This window comes from Barbus barbus, assembly GCF_936440315.1.
Source record: "Barbus barbus genome assembly, chromosome: 11".
Classification (NCBI taxonomy): domain Eukaryota; kingdom Metazoa; phylum Chordata; class Actinopteri; order Cypriniformes; family Cyprinidae; genus Barbus; species Barbus barbus.
In genome coordinates this window covers 28,414,345-28,433,212 of record NC_136739.1, presented here as the reverse complement: position 1 = coordinate 28,433,212, position 18,868 = coordinate 28,414,345, and the positions used below count along the sequence as shown (strand labels likewise).

General features: G+C 37.5%; 1 protein-coding gene across 2 annotated transcripts in view; it reads left to right on the top strand.

Annotated features, from left to right (window-relative positions):
• Positions 1-18,868, top strand: part of LOC306876847 (histone deacetylase 4-like) — a 220,599-nt gene that overhangs the window by 110,501 nt on the left and 91,230 nt on the right. For both annotated transcript variants that reach the window (XM_079428276.1, XM_079428277.1), the window contains 2 exons: positions 11,266-11,510; positions 16,671-16,821. In XM_079428276.1, coding sequence (XP_079284402.1) covers positions 11,266-11,510; positions 16,671-16,821 — 396 coding nt within the window. The remainder of the gene's footprint in view (positions 1-11,265; positions 11,511-16,670; positions 16,822-18,868) is intronic.

The following is an 18,868-nucleotide window of genomic DNA, read 5'->3' as shown; positions in this document are numbered from 1 at the left end:
CGCTGTAACTGACTCATTGAAAGATATCGCAAACGCTTGATTGCAGTTGTTGTTGCTAAGGGTGGCCCAACCAGTTATTAGGTTTAGGGGGCAAGCACTTTTTCACACTGGGCCATGTGGGTTTGGATTTTGTTTTCCCTTCATAATAAAAAACCTCATTCAGATACCACATGTTGTGTTTACTTGTTATCTTTGATTAATATTTAAATTTGTTTGATGATCTGAAACATTAAAGTGTGACAAACATGCAAAAAATCAGGAAGGGGGCCAACACTTTTTCACACCACTGTATATATATATATATACATACTTTGACCTCACCATAATGAGGGTTGAGCTTATGGATATGGTGGTCTGTTGAATGGAGTAATTGGCGATGGTGTCTATACATTATCCTCCGTTTACTGTAAACATGTCATTTCTGATCAGCGTTGGGGTTTTTGAGCAGCCACTCTCAGAAATAGGACCGCTCTGAAAGATTGCGTGTCTATACATACAGCTCGCTCTGTTTGTTTTGTCTCGCTAATGGCTGGATTGGCGATGCCGTCATTGGCATGAGATTCGCCGGATACGCATTGATGACAGCAGCCGACGCGCATCTCTTTAAGTTGTGATTACAGCATATTCCTGGCATGAGAGGCTGTAATTGCGCATTCATCGCAAGCCTCCAAGTAAAGCATGTCTGCCGGTGACCAGTGATTTTCACTGCACTTGAATTAATGGTATAAATTTCAAGGCTTGTGGTGAAACGCAGTTTTACTGCCCCATCCATCCAGGTGGACAAGTTAGGCAGGCTTTTTAGATAGCACTCAGGGCTCGGGTTTAGGAACATTGAGGGTTTATTTTTTTTGGCGTCGTCTTCCAGTATTTGACTGGATGAAAATATAATTGTCCTACAGATGATAGCATGAGCTGGTGAAGATAAGAGCATCGATTGATTTCGCTAGCGCTCTAGTCTTATGAAGACTAAACATGTTGCAGTGAAGCTTAATGGGAGCTGCATCCTGTTGGATGAATTTAGATTTTCTACACGCGCACACACTTGCAGTTCAATTTCTCTTTGCCTTTCAAGGCCAGATGCGTGGTTGGTGCCAAGTGTGGACGGTTTTATGGAAGAGCTGTTTAGACTAAAAGAGACTTTTTAAGAACACTTAAAGCTGCCGGCGTTTGGCTTTTAGCCTGCGCAGCCGAGCTGACGTTCAGGGGTCGTTAGAGCCACCCGGCTGGTAAACACACATGGCGAAGCCACGGCAACCCCGCTGATGTCATAATGACCTCATAAACAACTTTGTGTCTCACTTATTTAAAGGGTGGAGGAATGGGGATGGAAAACTGAACGGGCCTGAAAGACCCCATCACTCTCTCATGTTTTAAACCAGAGATCAAAGAAAGAAAATCATTGTATTTTATATAAAGATAATTTCTAGTATGCTTAGATTAGCTGTTTCAGGTGTGTTTGATTAGAACTGAACTCTGCAGGACACCAGCCCTCCAGGACCAAGTTTTTAGACCTCTGTCCTAAAGAAACCATAGTACAATATAACCCTCCCAAGCAAGGCTGTGTAGCATAAACACCTTCAGGTCTGTATGTCTGTGTGTGGCCACGCTTTTATTTGTTTGCTGTTTGCCTTAGGTCATATAATATATAGTGAGAAGCAGGAAGGTTTTATTTCTATTAAATTTTTTTTAAATCACAGCACAGAATGCCTACTCTGCCATGTTCCCGTCAGATACAAAAGTTGCCATGCCTACCTGCTAGTGTAAACAAAAGCTCGCAACGCTTGCACCGCCTCAAGGGTCTTCTGCATGTAAAAGATAAAACATTTTTAGCCACTCATGTGCGAGATGCTGCAAAAGACGCGAGTGCAACGGTCACGTCCATACTGTATAGTGCCGACTACTTACGCACTAGTATGTTTTTAAGGGGAAAGTACTTTATAGGATTAAAAAACTGAAATAACCGACATGGGAAAATTACACCGGTTAGGGTTTCTCAATTTCGGTTTCGATTTCTTTTTGATTAATCGTCTAGCCCTTGTAAAGACTTATATTGTTAAAAAAGATTTCTGTTTTTACTAAATGACTGTTTTGCTAATGACTAAACGTTTTATTCATCAAAGAATTAAAGTATTACACATTCCAAAAAAAACATTAAGCAGCACAACTGTTTTCAGCATTGATGGTAAATTAGCATAATTTCTGAAGGGTCATGTGACACTGAAGAGTGGAGTAATGGCTGATGAAAATTCTGCATTTCATCACAGAAATAAATTATCCTTTAAAGTAAAGTAAAACATAAAACCATAATTATAAATGGTAATAATATTTTACAATATTATTGGGTTTTGTCTGTATTTTTGATCAAATAAAGAATGTGTCGTCTTAAAAACAAATCTGTAAAATATTTTTATATATATATATATATATATATATATATATATATATATATATATATATATATATATATATATATATATATATATATATATATATATATAAACAATTATATATTATTATAACAATTATAGTTAAGTTTATTAACTGTTTATTAAGTAGCCTAGTATTATTTATATTATTGTTTATTAATAGTTTATTAAGTAACTACATTTTTAAGCTTTAACATTTTAGTGGTGGTGCTTTAAAGGAGAAGTTCGAGACAAGGCATTCTAACAGTATCCTGTTAGTCTCTAAATATTCTGAAAATTATCAAAGACATATTGTTTTTTTGAGGTAGTTTAGGTTTCTTGACATTCAAGCTGCAGTCTTTGTGCATTTCTGGAATCCTGTCAACACGGATGCACTGGAGTCTCTCAGGTTAACAGCTTAAAGCATGAGACACTGGCACTACATGTTGTCATGCACTGCATGAATGGACAGCCAATCACATGATTTCAATGATCAGCTATTGCGCGACAGTAACCTGCCAACACACATATTGACGAGCACTCCTGTGTAATTCCTGCGAAGCCTCGGGGGAAACTGAAAAACAAGTGACTCATGCCATTTGAAGTCAATGTTTATGGGCAAGATGGCATACCCTGGTCTATTTATAGCCGCTTCTGTTTAGAATGTGTAAATTCTCCTTCATAATGTCTTTCTCCTTTTTCCTCTTTTCTGTCAATGACTATGTTGACATGCATATGGAAATGCATGTGTCATATCAAGATGCTAACCAGCTTGCTATAATGCAGTTAAGGCAATATTACGGTTTCTAGAATTAATCATTTGGAATTGGATGCATCTCATGTAGCATGTTTTTTCATTTATATCTGTGCATGTCCTGTTATGTAATGGCCACCTCTTTTTCTCTCCTCATTTTTAAGTTAATCCACATTTTACAGTGTGTTCTGGACACTGGTCTGTGATCGTGAGTGTGGCCTGTCTCTCCATGAGACAGAACAAACGCTCCTCTATTCAGCGTGGCCTGCGGAAAACCGGGGCTCTTCTGACGTAATCAGCACGCAGCTCTGATGCATCCCCAATACTTCATTATGCTCCATATCCCAGTAGAGGGTGAGAGGGTCAGTCAGGGACAGTGTTCTGCAGAGGGAAGTGATGGGCCATGAGTCTGGAGCTGCACTGTGCTTCTCAGGAAAGGCTGCTGTATGTCGTTTGGGGGAAAATCATGTAAAACGTTGACATTTTTAGTTGTTGGTATTAAACAGTTTTGGTTGAGTGTTGGGATGATCTCACATGATCTATCTTTTGTCCTAAATCAAACATCAAAAATCTTCCGTTTTAAGTACTTTTAACTTGACAAAGCCTCTTAGAAATGTGCAACTGTTTGCAAAATGTGTGTGTATATATATATATATATATATATATATATATATATATATATATATATATATATATATTATAAATTATTTTTTATTTATTATAGACCTTTTTATCTATCTATCTATCTATCTATCTATCTATCTATCTATCTATCTATCTATCTATCTATCTATCATTTTTTAGATAAATTAGTTATTTTTATTTTAGTTTTGATATATAATCAAAATAAAAAATCTAAAATAATATTTTTACTCTTCATATCATATAGTATAACTATATATAGACATATGAAATATGAAACATAGAAATATGTTTTTAATAACCTGTCAAGTTCAAAAACACGTCTCAAGACCCCTAAATTCTGCACTGTCTGGCTGTTTTTGAACCTTAATTTCTGCTGCATTCTACCTGGGTGTGTGTGTCTGTCTGTGAGCCTCTCCATAAGTTCTGTCGTGTTTAAGTGAGCATTATAGAACTGGACGCTATTGTTTTAGGCAGGACATTTGGTGCAGTAGAGATGCCTGGACTTGCTCTCAGTAGAGCACCTGCACCCATTTCCTGACTTAAATGTGATGCATTGCTGATGGATAGCAGTGCAGAGTGCTCCTTGTCCCAGGATGCATCACTCCTCACAAGGTACATAGTGTAATGGTTGGGCACCGCATTCATGGCCTTGGCAAATCAATCTCCATCATTTCATGCTGTAGAGCGTGTGGGTGTGTATCCGTGTGCGTGTTCGGCCAGCGCTGTGCGTGTCAGCAAATCCCCTTTTGCAGAAGTAGTGCTGCAGGGGTGATTATTTCTCTTTACGCTTATTTTGCATCATTCTAATTGGGTAGAAATGCATATCCCCTCTGTCCCCAGTGTGTCTCCTAACTGTAACATGTAGTGCCCTGGCTGTTATTAATGTCCTAAAAGTCTCCCTAAGTGTTTTGCCAAGCGTCTATCCTCAGAGAGCACAGCAAAGACCGGGATTACCTTCGGTCCATCGGCAAACTCCTAACGCAAATGTTACCTAATCCTCCCTGTAAGAAATAATTAGACTAGTAAACAAACTGTAGCACTGTATCTGGGCTTTACTCACAGGGAAGGTTCATCCTGCCTCTGCACGCTCTCTGCTTGAGGTGCTGACAAAGTGGATTTTACAGTTCTCAGTTCAGTTGTGCGTCAATGAGAACTGAATTGAAAATGTTCTTTTAAATTCCTGAATTTGAATTTAAGGACGTAGAATTAAATTGAACAGAAATTTAAAGATATTCAAATATGTAACTACTGTAATTAAAAAGCAAAGTTTATGGAGACAAACTTTGAATGTTTGCTTGAGAAAGTTTCAATGTTTATAGGTCGGATGGATGGATCGAAAGACAAATTAATAGCCAGATGGATAGTTATATACTGTAGTTAGGTGGATGGACGGATAGATGAATGGATAAATGGATGGATAGACTGATGGATAGATACTGTAGGTGGATGGAAAGACAGGATAGATAGACAGACGGATGGGTATATAGTATGGATTGGTGGGTGGGTGGATGGATGGAAAGACAAATGGCTTAAACTGATGGATTTATATATATATTGTGGATGGATAGATGATGGAGAGACAAATGGATAGACAGACTGATGGAGAGACAAATGGATTGACAAACAAATGGATATAAACTATACATTTACATTTAGTCATTTGGCAGACGCTTTTATCCAAAGCGACTTACAATTGGGGAATACAAAAAGCGATTCATCTTGAAGAGGCAATCAGACAGAGGAAGTGCGCGTAACACCAAGTCTCAGTCATTGTTCAAATAAGTACAAGCTAGCAAGGGAGGGAGAAAAAGATAGAGGGAAAGAGTAAATTTTTTTTTTAAGTTTAGGATGAAGTCAAGTACTGCCGAAAGAGATGAGTTTTCAGTTGTTGCTTGAAGATTGACAGGGATCCAGCATTTTGGATAGGGGTGGGAAGATGTTCTGGAGAGTGATTTTGAGCCTCTCTGTGATGGTACCACAAGGTGACGCTCACTAGCAGATCTCAGACTTCTGAAGGGGATGTAGGTTCGTAAAAGTGAGTGGAAGTAGGAGGGTGCTGAGCCTGTGGTCGTTCTGTATGCAAGCATCAGTGTCTTGAACTTGATGCGAGCTGCTATTGGTAGCCAGTGCAAGCAGATGAAGAGAGGCGTAACATGCGCTCTTTTGGGCTCGTTGAAGATCAGCCGTGCTGCTGCATTCTGAATCATTTATAGAGGTTTGATTGTGTTTGATGGCAGACCAGTCAGAAGAGCATTGCAGTAGTCCAGTCTAGAAACGACAAGGGCCTGGACAAGAAGTTGTGCAGCATGTTTTGTCAGAAAGGGCCTGATCTTTCTGATGTTGTGTAGTGCAAACCTGCAGGATCGAGCAGTCTTTGCAATGTGCTCTTTGAAGGTCAGCTGGTCATCAAAGATTACACCAAGATTTCTGACCGAAGTTGATGGGGTAATCATTGATGAGCCTAACTGAATCGTGAAGTCATGCTGTAGAGTCGGAGTGACAGGGAAGACAAGAAGCTCCGTCTTTGCCAGGTTGAGCTGTAGGTGATGTTCTTTCATCCATGCCGAGATGTCCGCCAGGCAGCCTGAGATCCGTGCCGCTACCATTGGGTCATCTGGTTGAAAAGAGAGATAGAGCTGTGTGTCATCGGCGTAGCAGTGATAGGAGAAGCCATGTGCATGTATGATGGGACCCAGTGATGTAGTGTATGTGGAGAAGAGGAGGGGTCCAAGAACCGATCCCTGAGGAACTCCAGTGACCAGTTGATGTGGTTTGGATACCTCCCCTCCCCAGGCCACCCTGAAAGATCTACCGGTGAGATAGGATTCAAACCAGCGAAATCCCAGCGGAATCCCAGTGATGCCCAGTGATGAGAGGGTAGACAGGAGAATCTGATGATTGACAGTGTCAAAGGCAGCAGAAAGATCCAGCAGAATGAGGACTGATGATTTGGAATCGACCTTTGCAATTTGCAGGGCTTCAGTGACTGAGAGTAGCGCAGTCTCTGTTGAATGGCCACTCCTGAAACCTGACTGTTTAGTATCCAGTTTGTTGTTCTGTGAAAGAAACCGTGAGAGCTGGTTGAAGACAACTCGTTCGAGTGTTTTCCCTACGAATGGAAGGTGAGAGACAGGTCTGTAGTTTTCTAAAAGAGAAGTGTTTAATGTAGGTTTTTTGAGCAGTGGCGTTACCCGAGCCTGCTTGAATGCTGTGGGGAATATGCCTGTGAGGAGAGATGTGTTGATAATGTGTGTGAGTGCCAGTAAGAGTGTGGAAGAGATTGTTTGGAGAAGGTGTGAGGGGATTGGGTCGAGAGGACATGTTGTAGGATGGCCTCGGTGAGGGGACAGAAGAAGAAGATGGGAGTTAGAGCAGTGGATGTGGTTGATTGGAGGTCCTGTGGAGTTGAGAACTGGTTACTGATTGTTCTAGTTTTGTCTGTGAAAAAAGAGGCAAAGTCGAAAGTGGTTATCGAAGTGGTGGGAGGTGGAGGAGGGGGACAGAGGAGAGAATTAAATGTTCTGAAGAGATTACACATGTCTGGAGCGCTGTTGATCTTGTGGAAATGTGAAGATTTGGCAGTGTGGACTTCAGTAGAGAAAGATGAAAGCAAAGACTGATACCTACTCAGGTCCGACGGATCGTTTGATTTGCGCCGTTTTCTCTCTGCCACTCTGAGTTTAACCAGGGGTTAGAAGGGGCAGCCCGTGCTGGCCTGGAGGAGAGAGGACAGATGTTGTCCAGATAAGAGGTTAAGGTAGAGCATAAAGTGTCAGTAGCTGCATTCACATCCAGAGATGAGAAATGGGTAGGCGAGGGAAGAGAGGAGGATACTACAGAGGAAAGAAGGGAGGGGGAAAGGGAGGGTAGGTTGCGTCTGAAAGTAACCGGTAAGGGAGATGGTGGCACCTGGGTAGCAAAATGTAAAGTAAATGTAATGAAGAAATGGTCAGAGATATGTAGTGGTTGTACCAGAATGTTATCTGTAGTACAATTGCGTGTGTAAATTAAGTCAAGTTGGTTGCCCGATTTGTGCCTGCTAGTAGTGGTGAGGCATTTGAGATCAAATGAAGCTAGGAGTGAATGGAAGTCTGTAGCATAAGGCCCGTCTAGGTGAATGTTGAAATTGCCGAAGATTAAGAGTGGAGTGCCATCCTCCATGAAAGAGGACAGCAGTCGGTCCAGCTCATCTAGGAAGGTTGCTAGAATTTGGCCAGGGGGACGGTAGATTACCACAATCTGGAGTTTTATAGGAGCTGTTACCGTAATGGCATGAGATTCAAATGAGTTGAGATTGCCTAGGGCAGAGTGGGTTGAGTATTTCCATTTGTTTGAAATGAGCAGACCAGTGCCTCCACCCCGGCCAACTTGCCTAGGGGTGTGAGAGAAAGAGAAATTATGAGAGAGAGCAGCTGGGGTTGCTGAGTCTTCTGCACGAATCCAGGTCTCAGTCAAGCCCAGGATGCTGAGTGTGGATTGTAAGGAAAAAACAGAAATGAAGTCGGCTTTGTTGACAGCTGACTGGCAATTCCAAAGACCCACAGAGAAAGAAAGAGGTTCAGTGGCAGATGTAGAGATAGGGCGCAGGTTAGCAGGGTTACGTAGCCTTCTGCGTGTGTTTTTAGAGCGAGGTTGAGAGAGAACCGGAATGGTTTGGAAACACATGATAGAGGTGGAAGGATAGAGGATAGGAAAGTGTGAGGGAAGATAAAAACGATACTTAAGTGTGTGCTCGGTGTCGTTGCTCGGTCAAAGTCGCGCAGGAAAAAGTCGTCTGTCTTTACACTCGTTGGTCTTCACACGAGGAGGCTGAGCACGACGGCTGAACGCTGAGCACGAGTGATGAACGCTCGGACATCAAATAAATACAGTCTAGGAAACTAGAGTGAAAACACCTGTGGCCGGCTTCTGATCAGCCCAGCCAACAAGGTTAAAGGACTGCTAATAGCTCAAGACGAAACTAACACTTAGCACAATCACACAGGCTCGTTCTCAGCTGAGGCGCAAATTATTCTAATTACCAGTAAGTGCAATCAAACATAAAAACCTCAACGAAAATGCAGAGTAGAAATAGGTAGGAAATTAACTATGCCTTCCTAGCAGCAATAGGAATGGATGGAATGGACTATAGATGGATGGATGGATGAATGGAAAGAAAATTGGATAGACACTGATGAATAGATAGTGTGGATGGATGCATGGAAAGAAAAATGGATAGACAGATGAATTAATTACTGTGGGTAAATGGATGGATAGAAAGACAAACAGACAGACTGATGGATATTAGATACTATTGATGGATAGATACCGTAGATAGGTAGATGGATGGATGGAAAGAAAGGCAGATGATGGATGGATGGATAGATTGAAAAACAAATGGATAGATACTGTGGATGGATGCATGGAAAGACAAATGGATAGATGGATGGATATATACTATGGATGGATGGATAGATACTGTAGATAGGTAGATGGATGGATGGAAAGAAAGGCAAATGGGTAGATATGATGGATGGATGGACAGACAGACAAATGCATAAGCAGACAGACAGATTTCCCAAAAATGGATTACCTGTGTTGAATTTCTTTGAATTACAATTCAGTAAATTACTAGTTGACGGCTTCCTGTCCAGCTGAGCGTGGAATGCAAAAGAGCGTAGTGGTCAGTTTCAGGGGGCCGGGCCTCAACGGCCCCTTTGTGACAGAGGATTTGCGTCATAAATATGATTTTATGACACGATTGGGTCAGGATTAAAGGGCGGTTTTTATTCAATTATATCAAATAGGCTTTGACACTGGCATTTGTGTGGCCTCTGGGCTTCTGCTGAGGGCTTTTGTTTCGTCTGTTGTGGGGTCAGAGGAGCATCCTTGAACTTGTGGCATTCGAGGCATCGTGACGTCCCATGAGTGGAGCTGAGACTTGAAGCATGAATGTGTTCAGTGTTCCCCCTAAAACCTCTCCCATTCCCTAATGCACAAATGAAGAGGTCCCATGCCAGCGATCTGGATGTAATATGCTGTCGGAGGCCGTTTATTGCAGACCACATGTCTGCTTTGTTCACCTTGGCCTAGTTTTAGCCCGGAAAAAGAGCTAGTATGCTACAGAAATTATATAAATAATGTAAAACTAATAATAGTCCTAATAATAGTAAAAATCGTAGTTTATAGTGATGTGTTGGTGATTATTCAATGATTCCTGGGCTAAGCTTGAATAAGCAAAATTCTAATTTTAGGCAGTTTCTAAAAAGAGAGCAAAATAAAATGCCATTTAATGACGTCCTGCTTTAAGGTTGTAAAGCCACTTGTCAACACAAGCATCCTCGCTGTGGAATGTAATTGCTCAGTTCCTTAGTTTTCTTCAGATTTATCTGTTATGAGAGAGAGATGATTGAAGAAGATGCCTCAAGCCAGGCCGCTTCCTGATTTCAGTGACGCTGTTCGCTAGTAGTGAATCTAAACTAGATCTGTGGCAGGAACATGAGGTTTCTTTCCTCTGTTTATTTTGATGGCCGCTATGATGCTGACAGTACTGTACTCTGCGTGCACGATTTGAGGAATGTTCAAGATGGTTTTGATAGGACAGTTGCTTTAACTTTAATTTGCATTGTAAAAAGCGCTATATAAGTAAAGGTGACTTAACTATCATTGTTTTTTGGTACATGCATCATGTGAACTTGCTCTAACACATTCTCATCTTCTAACCGGTGCAACACTGTATTGTAAAATCCTCGATTCTTGTTATCTTTAAATATTTGAATTATTTGCTTTTTTTTCATATTTATGAAAAAAAAGAAAATCAATTATTTATTTACATTTATTAATTTACCATGCACTTTTAATCAAAATTACTTGAAAATAAGCAATTCATAGTTTATGAATAAATTGTGTGTATGTGTGAGTTTATTCATAAACTATGAATGACATTTATGAGATTTAAATGAGCATTAATGAATTAATTAAAAAAGAAACAAACTCAAAAACGTTTATTTAATTGGTCTTTAATGTCCATTGCATTTATACATTAAATAAATCATAAAAATAAATCATTTTTATATTTTAGTTATTAATGATGATTGTGCATATATTTTTATAATTAATTTTAAATAAATGAAATTTTAAATAATATTTAGTATTAATAATATTTAGCATAGAATGACACATTTATTTGTTTATTTTTAATTGAAATGTTAATTTGTTTTGGGAATGATACCTGTGGTGGTAAATGTATAATGTAAATAATGTAAATGTTTAGTCTTTGTACACATCAGTATTTTCTTGCAAATCTGACAAACCTCTGCGACTCATTTTTGCAGCCTAAAAGTTACGTTTGTGTAAATGGCATTTGAATGTTGACTTTTCCTAAAAGTTTAACACCGGTTTGAAAGCTTTAAGTACTCTGCTGAGTACTGTGCAGTTTGTTGTTTTTCTCATTTATTGAGTCTCTGTTCTCCGTTTCCGCAGTTGATGTGAGTGCGGCGCTGCCACTGCAAGTGCCGCCTTCTGCCATCCCCATGGACCTGCGTGTGGATCACCAGTTCGCCCTGGCGCCGACGGACTCAGCCCAGCGCGAGCAGCAGCTGCAGCAGGAGCTTCTGGCCCTCAAGCAGAAACAGCAGATTCAAAGGCAGCTCCTGATCGCAGAGTTTCAGCGGCAGCACGAGCAGCTCTCGCGCCAACATGAAGTGCAGCTGCAGGAGCATGTCAAGGTGAGGCGAGTGCCGCTGACTCGGGGTGGGCGGTACAGAGCGCTGCGGGGATGAGCTGTTTTTATAGGCCTACCTGAAAGTTGGCATCACCTTAAAGATCCTCCACAAAAAGCCAATAGATTTTTTTCATTGACTTTTGCATTGTTGTAGAAAATAAGCTCTGTGGCTGACAAAAGTTTATGATTCTTACATGCATTTTGTTCATTATGATAATCTTCACAAATAAAAAAGCAAGTGTTATGAATTTTGAAGCCTTAATACAATCGGCAAAAGTAAAATGCTAGAACTACACCATGGTCGCTCGACTTTAAACCATTAAGCTTCTGACAACTCTGTCGGTCTAAATGGTTTTCGGATTTAAAACAAAATTAGCAAGAGATTGAGTAAAAACAGTGCCCCAACAACCTCTGTAGTCCAATTTACTCAGGACATGTTAAAGTTAATAAAAAATCACAAGCGGGGCCCTGTGATTTCTGTGTTTCTGTGAAGGAAGGACACAATTTTAACAGTAAACCTCTACTGCTCTTTGTTTGCCTATAAAAAAATAAAAGCAATTGTTAAATTTTTATTTGATTACATTTTGAAAAATGAAATAAATTGTTAAAGTTTTGTCTTTATTTGATTACCATCGATTTTAATATTAACATTACAGAAACATTCCAATTTCTGGAAAAAATAAAACATTCCATCAGGCCCTATTATTAAAAAAATCAGTTGATTAGACATGCTTTTTGATTCTTAGAATTTAATTAAATCCAGAAAAATGTAAACAGTGGAATCCAGAAAAATGTAAACAGTAAACAAGAAATTTGATGAAAAATAAAAACGGATTTCATGTGACTCTAAAAATGTAGCTTTTGTTAAATTAAATATATATATTTTTTAAATGATCAATTTCATGATTGCAGTTATTTACACATGCTTTTTATTTCTAAAATGTAAAATAAAATAAAAAATACTTTAAGAATTAAAATGAAAAAAATTGAATCCTGAAAATAAATAAATATATATACATACACATATACTGTACTGTGTATGACGTATGTATGTATGTATGTATATAGATAGATAGATAGATAGATAGATAGATATAGATATATGTATATGTATATATATATATATATATATATATATATATATATATATATATATATATATATATATATATATATATATATATATATATATATATATATATATATATATATATATATATATATATATATATATATATATATATATATAATTTTTTTTTTTTTAATTATATAATTTTTATTTCATTTTTTTTATTTTTTTTTTCATAAGGCCCTAGGTATTTCTTATATATTTTATGTCATAGAGTAAAAAGTAATAAATATCTTGAGCCTGTGTTAACCACAAACCTTATTTCAAGCATTTAACCAAAAAGCCATTTAAAAAAGTTTTGGCGTGATAGAATTCTGCAGCATTCCTGCAGGTTTAAATGAAAAACCATTACAAAATATTCAACAGTTGATTTTTATGAATACAATCCATTGATGTTGAACCTGGTACAGTGCTTCTAGATTCAAAGACACATTTAAATTGAAAGCTGTGGCTCTGTTGGTTTCCTGAGATTTCGGTGTGTTACTCACACAGGGTTACTGTATAGATAGAGAAGACATAAATAAAGCTCACAAGCCATATTGATTTCTTTTTATACTTTTATGGTGCTTTTTTAGTCACTGAACTGTAGTTTAATGGACGAGTGCTGCTTAAACTTTTTGTGTTCCATGGATACAGTAACAGCACATGGGTTTGGGAGAGTAATTAATGACAGAATTTTGATTCTGTTCCTGTAAAGAGCTCACGATGCTGCGGTTCTTGTCTCCGTTCCTCCCTTCCTTCAAGGCTTCCCACGCTTCTGTCTTCGATTTTCCATTTCTTTGTGTGGACTGTGAGGAATAGAGTTTGTTTAGATATTGAACATTTGTTGGCGAGTGCGATCTGTCGTGTCTGAGGTTTTCTGAGGCAGCGCTGCTGTCATTGGCCTCCAGACTGAGCTCTCATTGTGAGGACGGACGGGAGACGGGTGACTGCAGTCGCTGTGGGAACTCTGTCCTTGGGAAACACCAGGAGCCTGTGAGCTCTCTGGCCAATGGGAGCGCGGCAGGCCTGAGCGAGCTATAAATAGCCTCACGGTCTGCGGGCAATGTCAGAGCTGATCTCCCTGCTAAATGGACAAAGTGTAACGTTGGGGTTTGATGGATGCGCACTTTTGCCATGACACCTTGCTGATGATAGGGAGAGGAGAAGCGATTGGCTGTAAACTGCAGAGATGGTGGAAGAGATGTGTCCCGTGCAGTGCAAGATTTATTTGTCAAACACTTTTTCATGATTTTGTCGTTGTTGGATGGTCTAGTCATGCAGGACTCCGGTGGCTTCATGTATTATACTTTTCTCCCGATTATCAAGATATCTGTTAATTATATTTATGTATTTATATATGTATTTATTTATTATTGGCTTATTTCTTTTGAATTAATCAAATAGTTGATAGATAGATTTATAGGCCTATGTAAGTTCTAGATCTCTAATATAAAATTTGATGCATTTATTTCCTTATATCTTTGTATTATATTTATTTGTAAAATGTGTGAAATAGTTCTTTGAATTAAATCTAAGAAAAATATATACTCCTATTATACATATGTAAATTCAATGGCATATTCAATAGTTTTCATTGTTCTGAAGTAATCTCTCAAATGTAGTTATTTATTTTATATTCATTTATTTGCAGATTATTTCTTTGAATTAACTTTGTATTAACCAAGTAATATGCATATAATGTATTTTATATATACATTTAAACACATGATTGTTTCTTTGAAGTAACTTATGCATAATTAATATATATATATATATATATATATATATATATATATATATATATATATACGTATATATATATATATATATATATATATATATAAAATACACAAACACATCCATAATACATCATTTAATACATTTTTGACTTGTTTTATTTAAATAAGTAAATAAAAACTAATAATTATTATTATAATTTGATTTGTTTTTATATATTTCTGTATTTATAAACATTTTAATCAAACTTTTAATGCATTTAAATGGACATTATTATAATGAATATTATATACTAGTAGATTTTTTTTTTTATAAATACTTTATTTAATATATATGAAATAAAATCTATTTAAATAACATTTAATTTAATGCTTTTAATACATAATTCATAATATTTACTTTTCAACTTATGTTTTAGCAATAAATCAAATAAAAAGTACTTTACGCTGTCGTAATGCATTGACCAAACACCACTTTTCCATTAATATTTGGCCCTTGGAATTTTTTTTATTTTTTATCAAACTAATATTTTTTTTTTCAACAACAAAAGGCATCTTTACACTGCAAAAGTGGAAAAGAAGGTGCATCTGACATGGCTTGTATGATTATTTACACAGACTGTTTAATGCTAATCAGGTGCATAATAGCTTATAAATACTAAAAAAATAAATAATTTGTAATAGTGATTATTAATGTTAATTCATAGAAAGTTTTTTTGGGTTTTTTTTGTGAGGAAAAGCATGTCATCCTTGAGATGGGTTTGTGCCATCGCTTATTTCTGGTCTTAAACAGCCCAGATGTGATGTGAAATGGTGGTTAGTCCCATGCATATTGATGAGGTGAGGTAGATGGCATGGTTTGAAAAGCTCCAGTTAGAAATGTCAGAACTTTGCCGTTCGGCAGACGTGCTCTCCGCTCCAGCGTCATCACAGCCTCCAGCCCCGCTCTGCCAAGTGACAGACGCCCATGACTCATTGCCGGTGATCTCCCAGGATCTGCAGAAAGAGACGTGGAAAGTCTTCTATAACCAGAAAGAGGAGTATCGAGGCTGGATAAAAGCATCTTCTTAAGTAACTACTTGCTTACAGACTAGCCGTGAGCTTTATTAGACCCTGTGCCAGTGTTAATGTGATTTTAACTGACCAGAATCACCGATATCCACTCAGCATCCAAGCATCAGCTGTATACGGCTCTGATATTACCCATCATCACAAGCCAGTAATGGATGTGACTGCTGCTGAGCTGAATAACTGCAGAAGTGGAAATGCAGCTGAAGGGAAATGTTAGACGAAATGGAGAGTGTGAGAGAGATTACCAGCGTCTTTAAATGCTCGTTTTAGTCAGGGAGCTTTTGAGGTAATTGCTTACGTTAGTTTCATTTGGGAAAAAAAGTGGAATGACATCGATAAACGCATTCAAGAACTTCTTTCTTGTATGATGTCGGTATTTCCAACAATTGCATCTAGTTGTTGGTGGTACGACTTTGGTGTAGTCGTGTATATCTTCAATATAGAGTCAATGTGAAATACTGTTTTTATCTTATTTACTACCAAAATCTGATTGGCAAAAATTAAAAAAATTATAATAAGAAGAAATTAAAAAATAATTATATTAATAAATAAGTAAAGAAGAAATGCACATACACTACTTTTCAAAGAAAAAAGTCTCTTATGCTCACCAGGGCTTTTATTTATTTGATTAAAAATACAGAAAAAACAGTATTGTTCTGAAATATTATTACAATTTAAAATAGCTTTTTTTTTTGTAATACATTTGAAATTGTAATTTATTCCTGTGATGCAAAGCTGAATTTTTAAGTATCTTTACTCCAGTCTTTAGTGTCACATTATCCTTCAGAAATCATTCTAATATGCTTATTTACTGCTCGAGAAACATTTAGCCTATTATTATTATCATTGTTGAAAACAGTTGTGTTTTAGTTGTGCCTAATATTTTTGTAGGGACTTTTTTAGAAGAACTTCTTTGAATTAAAAGCACAAAAATCTTTTGTAAGTGATTGCAAATTTAATGCATCCTTGCTGAATGGAAGTTAGTTTTTTTTTTTTTTAGTTTTTTTTTTTTTTTTTTAAGTTTTTTTTTCATTTACTTGATGCTTTTTATTTATGTTTTATATATTTATTTGAATAACATGCACCAAATTATCTTACACAATAAGAACAGAATAATGTTGTGTTAAAAAAAAAAAATAAAAATAAAAAAAAAGAGTAAATAAAATACTTTAATACAATTGAAATCAAGGTCCACTGTATTCACTTGAATAATGTTTATGCGTGTGTTCTTGTTCTTCCCCATCAGCATCAGCAGGACCTCCTGGCCCTGAAACATCAGCAGGAGCTCCTGGAACACCAGCGGAAGTTGGAGCGCCATCGTCAGGAACAGGAGCTGGAGAAACAGCAGCGGGAACAGAAGCTCCACTTACTCAAAAACAAAGAACGCGGCCAAGAGAGTGAGTGAAAAACTAATTACCTGACTGAAACACATAAAGGTCTTTGATTTATTAGGCTAATCAGCACTGTGGCTTGGATGTCTGTCTCAGCATTATAATTGCTTTTCATAACCAAAATTAAAAACTTGCCTGAAGTAGTCAAATGCCCATATTGTTAGACCACGTATCGCACCACTAAGTTTGAGTCTGACCTGCATCACTTCCTTTTAACCACCTGTTTTCCTTCCAAAATAATTTTCAATAAAAAACTACATTTTAAGGGTCTTTGCTCATGTAAAACTCATTATATGGTTTCTGTTCCTTTACTATGACTACATATACATTTTTAATTTGGTTGTCAGTTCACCTTTTAGTGTTCAATCCTGTTCTGTACACACACAGTTCAGTAATTTACAGGAGTGACAACCGCATCCTACAACTGTATTGAAAAAAACCCAACAACAAAGAACAAGCCCATAATAAACTTAAATCTAAATGCATTATCTTGAAAATAAGCTACTGCACCTGCCTACTTTTATTAACTCTATAAACTGGTACGCTTTATGATCTAAGCTCAGACAAGAAGCAAAAAGAGGCTTAATTTGCATTGCTTATAATAAGTGGACATGGCAACCCTTTCAAGAACTTGTTTTGCAAAGTAACCTTCCAGACATAAACAAAACAATAGCTGTAATTGTAACGATAGATCACGATAATGGTGAACAGTTCGAGAGTGAGTTCTGTACACAAAAACCTGCAATTTAGGGGATTCATTCCCATATTTATATGCAGTTTTCACTTCTGAAACGTTAGAATAGCCATGTTTTCAGCCGAAGTTGCGAATTTAACTTATGCACAAAATTGGAATATCGCATAAAACTTTTGCGAAAAAAACACCATTTCTATCCAGCGAGACGAAGAGAACAAAATCGTCACTTTCTGATAAACTGGCACCAAATATCACTACCAAAAAGGTAATTAAGTCACTGTGTGTTTTACTATACCGTATAATAAAATACTTTTTTAAGACGAAATGCAGTAAATGCAGTCATATTATCTTGTGCAGCGTTAGTCCGGTTATGCCATCCTATTGCGCAAAGTCACATAATTTTTTTGATGCACATCATATAATTTATTTGGTAAATGTGTTTCCATTGTTGTTTATGCATGTTTTCCTATTGGATAAAAAGTTTTTTTAAGCACATGTTAAGTATTTATTCGCATCTTGGTGTTTACGTTTGCTGTTATTTTTAATGTGATATCTCAAAATGTGCATGAAAATAGGTGGATGGGAAACATAGCTAGTGTGTGTGTGTGGCCTATTAAGTCTATGGTATTTTTTGCCAAAATCAGCAGTCTGATATCTTATAAGATTATTAAGTTTGTTGTTCACAATTGTATATTGTTTCAGGCATGAGCAATATTACCAGTGACACTTGCACTAGTTGTGTATATTTTCTCATCTGAGATGTTCCAGTACAGTACAGCCGGTCTATTTTTATCCGTCACTGTTGTTGTTGACACGGCGGTCACCTGTTGCCTGCGAGGAGCACATGTTGTCTGGCTGCGCAGATCTGTACATACACCAGCGATGGCCTCTGGGGACATGCTTACAGACGATGGGAAAGGTGGTAATTGAAGGAAAAGCTGTGAGAATTCATCCATCTGATGTGTTTCTTTGATAGAGGGAACAATAGTGAGTCTTTGTTTAACCGTGGTGGTCTCAAGGGAATTGGAATAGAGAGTTTGCTCTCTATTTAAGTCCAGATAAAGGGGTCGTTCCTCTCAGATGTGAAGAGATATCTGAAGCGAGTCGGGCTGCAGTGGAAGAGCCGTTTATCGACGCCAGAAAACAAGTGTCAGCCTTTGTGGTCATGATCAATTGGGCACTGTTCGATCTTCTCTGTCTCAGACTATTAAGAGTTTTTTAAGAGCATTTAGAAGACGAAATTACAGCACTGCAAATTACAGGGTTTAGAAATGGCGAAGAATTTGACTGTCACAAATGCATAAAACCCCTTCCCGAGGCGTTTAGAGAAATCTAGCGGTATAGCGCAGCTAGAGGCTG